Raw genomic sequence first — 8,651 nt, 5'->3', positions numbered from 1 at the left:
AACGTGGTTTGACTCTTAAACGCCCTCTGAATTAGGGCAATTAGGGATGGGTAATAAATGCTGGCCTGGCCCAGTGATGCCCGCATCCCCACGATTGAATAGAAAAAGCACTGATGGGCTGGGCCCCCATCACATTGCTGTTGGTGGGAGCTTGCTGTGCGCAAATTGGCTGCTGCGTTTCCTGTCTGACAACAACAACAACAACAGTGACTACTTCAGAAAGGATGTCAGGCGGCTGTGAAAGGAGCTATATAAATGCAAGTCTTATTGTTGGGGAATTTACTGGTCTCAAGGGACAGATGCGTTTTCCGGTCCCTTCTCTACATGACCCAAGGGCCAAGCAACTAAAAGGCCCCTCGGTCGTTTCGGGATTCTCTTCCGAAGTTACATTCTGCGTATGGAATCCATCAGGATAAAACTCTAACCTTTATTTGACAGGAGGGACTGTTCTTCAGTAATCCGTGCGTTGGTCCACACAACGCAATGGTAGAGCCCGACATCATCTCCTGTAGGTGTCATATTCAGTGAGCAGTCTCCACTTTCCACGCACCTCTCTCTGGAGAGGCCCAGGTTGGACCGGACTGGGTGCTCCGTGACCTTCCCGTTCAGGACTTGTAGGAGAAGGACCTCTTTCCGCTTCCCCAGTGAGTCCGTCCAACGCCACTGGACGAGGTTTGCTTTTGCGTAGGATGGGTCAGAGCAACGTAGTGACACCGGGTGGGACCCGTCAAACTTCACCTCCGGGCATTCACCCTTGCCGCCCCTAACGCCACCTGTAACGGCGATGTGATACAATATCAGCAACCCGGCTGTGCAAAATCTCATGCGCAGCCCTGAACATGTGGGAAGTGTCATTTCGACATGAAACTTCGCTCGAGTTTTTATTGAGCATCACACGAGCGGCTTCCGAGGACTAAGAGGATGCCAATTATGGATGGCGTTCGATTCAAGTGAAAGAAATTCATAGCTGAAGTAACAGCTGCGTGTGTGTGAAGGACGGGTGAAGCAGCAGCAATCCTGCTTGCCTGGTGTCCTGCCACCTTCACCAAGTGGGCTCTGAATAGTAGAGGTGTTGCCATGGAGAATGCACCAGGGGAACAGTTAACTGCCGAGCTTTTGTTGAAACTCAAACCAGGCAGGCCGACTCTGATTGGTCAAGGCGTTACCATGAGCCCGCTTACCAACCGATCAGCGCTCTCCTCTCACGCAGTATAAATTGTTGTTCTACCACCATTCGAATGGAATGTTAAACAAGCTGATTGAGAATACACAGCGGAATAATCGCTCCTCTAAAACTTACCCGTAACAACAGCAGTGGTTAAAAGCAAGGAGAGAACGATCGACATGGTAGACCGGCACTGACTCAATGGGCTGAATGGCCTCCTCCTGTGCTGTAACAATTTTGCAACTCCCGGCGATCCAGCCCACTGAATTTACTTCCGCTTTCAGACTTCCTGAAAGTGCCTCTGCACCTCGGTCAGGCCACATGAATCATTTCTAATTCTGGTGAAAGAATTAATTCCAGTAACTCATCCGTCTGAAGTTACACATTCTGTTACACAGCTGTGTCTATGCAGTAGCCTGTCATCACTTCGTCCTCTCTGGCTAGAATTCCTTTCTTTGTAAACTCATAGAGCAGGCTCACAGACAATTTACAGCACAGATGGAGGCCATTCAACCCATCATGTCCGCACTGGTCAACAAAGATCTGACTACACAAATCCCATTTTCCAGCGCTTGGCCCAAAGCCCTGGAGGCTATGGCAACGCGAGGGGATATCTAAATACTTCTCAAATGTTACATGAGTTTCTGACTCAACTACCCTTTCAGGCAGTGAGCTCCAGACTCCCACCACCCTCTGGGTGAAAATATTTCTCCTCAACTCCCCTCTTAGCCTTCTACCTCTTACCTTAAATCTGTGCCCCCTGGTTATTGACCTCTCTAATAATCCCATCCACCCTATCTATGCCCCTCGTAATCTTATACACCTCTATCAGGCCCCCTCTCAACCTTCGCTGCTCCAAGGAAAACAACCCCAGCCTATCCAACCTTTCCTCATAGCTCAGACCCTCCAGCCCAGGCAGCATCCTGGTAAATCTCCTCTGTACCCTCTCCAGTGCAATCACATCCTTCCTACAATGTGGTGACCAGAACTGCATGCAATACTCCATCTGTGGTCTAACCAGCGTTTTATACAGTTCCAGCATAACCTCCCTGATCTTGTATCCTATGCCTCGGCTAATAAAGGCAAGTATCCCCATTTGTCTTCTTAACTACCTATTCTACCTGCCCTGCTACCCTCAGGGATCTGTGCATATCCACACCAAGGTCTCTCTGATCTTCAGTACTTTCCAGGGTTCTACCATTCCTAATGTGTTCCCTTGCCTTGTTAGCCCTCCCCAAGTGCATTACCTCACACTTTTCCGGGTTGAATTCCATTTGCCACTGATCTGCCCACCTGTCCAGCAAATTGATATCCTCCTGCAGTTTACAGCTAAGTGCCTTTCTAACAGACTCTTCCTTTACAGATGACCTCTTTTACAATCACGAGACAAGAGTAAAAATTAACTCCCTTGATTTACCACTCCAGGTCTGGCTGTACTAGGATTTTGTTGTAAATTTAGCAAGAACTTGCTTTGTCAATACTGCAGGAGACCCATTATGTGCACTTTCAGATTATAAAGAATTGATCAGAACCATTTTCTGAGCTTAAATCAAAGAACAAGATAAACTCATTGAGGATACTTGCCGAATTAAAAAAAACAACTAGGTAAATCTTGATCACCATTCATATGTCACACACATACACCCACACCCATACACTCACACTCACAGACACAAACTCACACACTCACAGTCACACACACACACACACTTTCACGCATTCATTCTCACTTACACTCGCACACATACACTCACACACACACACACACACACACTCAGACAAACACTCACTCACAAGCTCACAATCACACTCACACACACAAAGGCACACGCACTTACACACACACACTCACATCCACACTCACACTCCCACACTCACGCTCACTCACACACACTCACAAACTCAATCTCACATTCACACACACACACAGGCACACACTCACACATAGACACACGCACACACATACTCACACGCCCACAAACCCACACACTCTCACACATGCATACACATACTCACACAGATGCACGCTCACACACAAACGCACACACATACGCTCACACTCACACACACATAATCACACTCACACACCCACACTCAAATACCCAAACTCACTCTCACATACTCTCTCACACAGACACACACAGACTAACACTCACTCACTCACACACTCACTCACACACTAGTACAGATGGTAGAATAAGAGGATATATTTAAAACATTTGACAGTTTGTGAAAAAAAACAATCAAAGGGATGTACAGTTAACTGTCCTTCAGCTGGTCACCATGCGTTCAACCTTACAGCTGTTTGATTCAGTTTTCTCCTTGGGTGTGGTTGTATAGAGCAGATGTCCACGCGTCAATCCCAAAAGATCTCGGTTTGAAGTCGATTTCCCTTCTCCATGGGGATTCTCACTCACAGGAGTTTGGATTCAGTTTGATAACCTGCGGTGTTTCAGCCGAGTGTGATTCTTCTGACACTGAGTACTGATAAATTGTGCTTTATCTAATTGGTGGGTTATATTGCAATGCAGCTCCAGCACACTTACGCAACAAGGGGAACACTGCTTTCTTGTGCAATAAAAGCAGCTGGTACCTACAGACTTCACATTTTGACAAAAACACTGAGGGGAATGACTAATATCTTATGGGTTTAACTCAACTTCCAGACTACTTCACCAGGTATGACTAACATCTGACCATCTCAGCGATGTCCTGGTATTTCACCCATCTATCTTTCTGTCTGTCTGCCTGTCTCTCTGCCTTGTATCCACCCTCATGCCTGTCTCTCTGCCTTGTACCCACCTGCCTCCGTGTCTCTCTGCCTTGTACCCACCCTCCTGCCTGTCTCTCTGCCTTGTACCCACCCTCATGCCTGTCTCTCTGCCTTGTACCCACCCTCATGCCTGTCTCTCTGCCTTGTACCCACCCTCCTGCCTGTCTCTCTGCCTTGTACCCAACCTCCTGCCTGTCTCTCTGCCTTGTACCCACCCACCTGCCTGTGTCTCTGCCTTGTACCCACCTACCTACCTGCCTATACACCTACTCACCTGTCAATTTACAGCATCTGACCAACCAACAGTGAAACATTCACTTTACTAGAATTGCCTATGAATGTCATCGGTAGTCATCGGAATTATAAATGAACGTGTCACTTGCTGCTTTTGGATGCTTGGTAACTTACAATAAAGCTCCCATGAAAGAACGCAGACTGTTCCGCCTGAAATGACGAAGCGTGTTGTGCTTCAGCCGTTCAATCTCTCAGGTAATTGAAGTTCTCCAGGGACACCTATTCCCCACGGGAAACCAGTCACAATAAACAGCTTTTAACGTGCTCGCATTTGCTCTCAGTTGTGGTTTTTACTTCCACTTTCAGGATCGGGTGTAGTGGAAACAGAAATCCTTTTGCATCATTGTGCAAAGCCTCCACTCACATTGCGAAGTTCGAGAGGAGTGATTGAGGCATTGGGATTGGATAACCCTAACAGACAGATACGTGAGCAGGCCGAAGGCAGCCTGGCTGCAATGGTGTTTATATTAAGCTAGATTGATTTATCTAGGATCAGCTCAGACACAGACACTTTTGCAATGTTTGCAACTTCACTTCCTTTTGACTTAATTCAATACAACAACAACAAATTGCATTTACTTAGTATCTCGAATGTGATAGAACATCCCAAGGCGCTTCACAGGAGCGTTATAAACCAACATTTGTCACTGAGCATAAGGCAGCGTTAACTCAGGTGTCCAAAAGCTCAGTCTGAGGAGGAAGTTACAGAGAGGAAAGAGAGGGAGGGAGCCAGAGAGGTTTAGGGAGGAGCTGAGCCCAGCTGAAGGCACTGCTACCAATCGTGGTGTGATGCAAATTGTGGGATGTTCAAGAGGCCAGGATTGGAGGAGCACAGAGATCTCAAAGGGTTGTGGGGGCTGGAGGAGGTGACAGAGATAGGGAGGGTTGTAGGGGCTGGAGGAGGTGACAGAGATAGGGAGGGTTGTAGGGGCTGGAGGAGGTGACAGAGATAGGGAGGGTTGTAGGAGGTTTCAGAGATAGGGAGGGTTGTAGGGGCTGGAGGAGGTTACAGAGATAGGGAGGGTTGTAGGGTCTGGAGGAGGTTACAGAGATAGGAAGGGTTGTAGGGACTGGAGGTGGTTACAGAGATAAGGAGTGTTGTAGGGGCTGGAGGAGGTTACAGAGAAATGGAGGGTTGTAGGGGCTGGAGGAGGTTACAGAGATAGGGAGGATTGTGGGGCTGGAGGAGGTTACAGAGATAGGGAGCGTTGTAGGGACTGGAGGAGGTTACAGAGATAGGGAGGATTGTAGGGGCTGGAGCAGGTTGGAGAGATAGGGAGTGTTGTAGGGCTGGAGGAGGTTACAGAGATAGGGAGTACTGTAGGGATTGGAGGAGGTTACAGAGATAGGGAGGATTGTAGGGGCTGGAGGAGGTTACAGAGATAGGGAGGGTTGTAGGGGCTGGAGGAGGTTACAGAGATAGGGAGTGTTGTAGGGACTGGAGGAGGTTACAGAGATAGGGAGGATTGTAGGGGCTGGAGGAGGTTACAGAGATAGGGAGTGTTGTAGGGGCTGGAGGAGGTTACAGAGAAATGGAGGGTTGTAGGGGCTGGAGGAGGTTACAGAGATAGGGAGGATTGTGGGGCTGGAGGAGGTTACAGAGATAGGGAGTGTTGTAGGGGCTGGAGGAGGTTACAGAGAAAGGGAGGGTTGTAGGGAATGGGGGAGGTTAGAGAGATAGGGAGTGTTGTAGGGCTGGAGGAGGTTACAGAGATAGGGAGTGCTGTAGGGGCTGGAGGAGGTTACAGAGATAGGGAGTGTTGTAGGGGCTGGAGGAGGTTACAGAGATAGGGATAATTGTAGGGAATGTAGGAGGTTAGAGAGATAGGGAGTGTTGTAGGGGCTGGAGGAGGTTACAGAGAAAGGGAGGGTTGTAGGGAATGGGGGAGGTTAGAGAGATAGGGAGTGTTGTAGGGGCTGGAGGAGGTTACAGAGAAAGGGAGGGTTGTAGGGAATGGGGGAGGTTAGAGAGATAGGGAGTGTTGTAGGGGCTGGAGGAGGTTACAGAGGTGGGGAGGGTTTTAACAATTTCAAACTCATAGTATAAGGGAAAAGCATAATGAATAATTGCATATGGTTGGATATGTCCACAATGTTCTGCCTTCAAATCCTGTTTCACCCTTAATTCTTTTGTTCTGCTTCTGCTTTGAACAAGCTTAATGTCATAATTCCCATGGATTCTGCTTCCGTGTGACTCCCTTGTTCTAACCAGCCTTGGGTTCCAAAAACTGCGAGGTGACATTGGAAACCTATTTCGAAAGACGGCAGGAATGAAGTAGGCATGGTTAATGACTGCAACTGGCAGTGTAAGTCTAGCACATGCCCACGCATTGCCTTCACGAAAGCCGACTGCTTTGTGCTGAGGGATTTCTCACCCTCATTTACACTGGCACTGAACGATGGTGGAATCTACGCTTGAGGAGCTCTTGCACATGAAGGGGCCTCGCACATTCTAAGTTGACACTGAAGGCTAGCGGAGGTAAATCGCTGAAGAAAATCCCCTCAAAAGCCATCAATCCGATAGCTTCTGAAACACAACGCTGTTTGGAACTGTCTTCCTGTTGGTGAATAATTCCCCTCTGTAGCCGGTGGTTTCTAGGGAAGGCAGGTTAAAAAGTTGATTCCTTTTTCCGATTTCTTTAGAAGAATGAGAGGTGATGCTGTCGAAACATATAAGGTCCTGAGGGGATTGGATACGGTGTAATAACTGTGGCTTTGAGGAATGTAGTGACTGTAGCTTTAAGCCTTATTGTGTTGTCTATATCACGTGACAGTTTGAACAATTCAGCTCTAAGCACGGGTTACCTGAGAGTGGGAGTACCATTTCTCGTTGCAGAGTTTGATGGAAGCATGTAACTGCTGCTGTAGCCTGTAAATAAAGTCTGACGTTTCTAATGAGGTGGATACGGAGAGGATGTTTCCTCCTCTGGGAGAAACTAGACCCCAGGGACATCGTTTAAGAATAAGAGGTCTCCCTTTTAAGGTGAAGATGAGGAGAATTTTTTTTCTCTCTCACAGGGCCATTAGAGTGTGGAATTGTCTTCCCCAGAAGGTAGTGGAGGTTGGGTCATTGAATTAATTCGAGGCTGAGGTTTTTGATAGACAGGGAAGCCAAGGGTTATGGGGTGGCGGGGGGTTGGGGAGGAGCAGACAGGAAAGTGGAGGTGAGACCACAACCTGATCAGCCATGGTCTTATTGAATCGTGGAGCAGGCTCGAAGGGCCGAGTGGTCTACTCCTGCTCCTATGTTTCTACGTTCCTGTGGAAGGGACGGTCGGGGTGTAAAGAACAGAGGTAGCAGGAAGGGGAAGAGAGTGTAGAAATGAGAGGGATCAGAAAGAACGCAGAACGGGAGAATGAAAGACTCGCATTTATATAGCGCCTTTCATGACCGCCAAATATCCCAAGTCTCTTTACAGCCAATGAAATGCTTCCCAAAGGGCAGTCCCTGCTGTAACGTGGGAAATGCGGCAGCCCATCTGCGCACAGCAAGCTCCCACAAACGGCAGTGTGACAATGATCGGGTCATCCGGCTTTTTTTTGCGGGCGTTGGTTGTGGAATGAACATTGGCTAAGTCGCCAGGGGTAACTCCCCCACCCTGATCTTCGAAATGGCGGCCGTGGGATCATTTGCATGCAACCCACATGGCCGAGCAGGACCTGGGCTGGTTCCCTCAGTGACAGCACCTCCGGCAGTGCAGGATCCCCTCGGTACTGCACTGGAGCACCAGTCCTGAGCTTTAGCCCTCAAACCCCTAGAGCGGGGCTGGAACTGGGAGCCTTCTGACCCAGAGGCAGGAGCGTTGCCTACTGAGCCATGACAAGGGGAACACAAAGGGAAAGAGAGGGCAAATGAATGGGAAAGGGGGTATGAAGTTGAAGTAGCTTTGGAACCACTTTATGGCCTGAATTGTTTGTTCGTCGGGTGTGTGTGATAGGCAGGCCGGAGAGTGGGTGGGAAATAGGCCCCTGACCACGATTTCACACCGGCTGGCCAATTAACGGCCGACCGGTGTGAAACGCGCACTGAGGAGCGCTCAGCGCTGCCGGGGTTGGGGGGCAGGGAGAGGGCGGGCACCGATCTAACTGAGGGCGTGGGTGAGACCCCCGCCAGAGACCCCCCCCACCCCGAAGGCAGGGAGAGCTGCCGACCTCCGCAGGATAAAGGAAAGGCTAAAAGCGCTGCACAATATGTCCGCGCAGCACAATTGAGCACTGGAAGGGGCGCCCCATGTTAAAAAAATAAATAAAGCACTCCCCCGGATATCTCTCCTTATTTTATTTCCCCAAGGAGGTCTCACCCCGGCCTGGATCGAGCCCTGAGCCGATTGGCCCGTCCGCCAACAGTAAACGCGGTTCGGGCGCCCGCCTGCCCGAGGGGGGCTGTCAAATTCTGGCCCTCCGAGATGTGGATTCCAA

General features: G+C 49.3%; 1 protein-coding gene across 1 annotated transcript in view; it reads right to left on the bottom strand.

Moving 5' to 3' along the window:
- Positions 1 to 4,410, bottom strand: part of LOC144671530 (uncharacterized) — a 5,658-nt gene extending 1,248 nt beyond the window's left edge. The window contains exons 1-3 of the mRNA XM_078533484.1: positions 4,213 to 4,410; positions 1,301 to 1,503; positions 426 to 773 (exon numbers count right to left, since the gene is read on the bottom strand). Coding sequence (XP_078389610.1) covers positions 426 to 773; positions 1,301 to 1,346 — 394 coding nt within the window. The 5' untranslated portion in view covers positions 1,347 to 1,503; positions 4,213 to 4,410. The remainder of the gene's footprint in view (positions 1 to 425; positions 774 to 1,300; positions 1,504 to 4,212) is intronic.
- Positions 4,411 to 8,651: the final 4,241 nt, after the last annotated feature.

The sequence above is a fragment of the Cetorhinus maximus genome, chromosome 33, assembly GCF_964194155.1.
Source record: "Cetorhinus maximus chromosome 33, sCetMax3.hap1.1, whole genome shotgun sequence".
NCBI lineage: Eukaryota > Metazoa > Chordata > Chondrichthyes > Lamniformes > Cetorhinidae > Cetorhinus > Cetorhinus maximus.
This window is presented reverse-complemented; position numbering and strand designations above follow the sequence as displayed.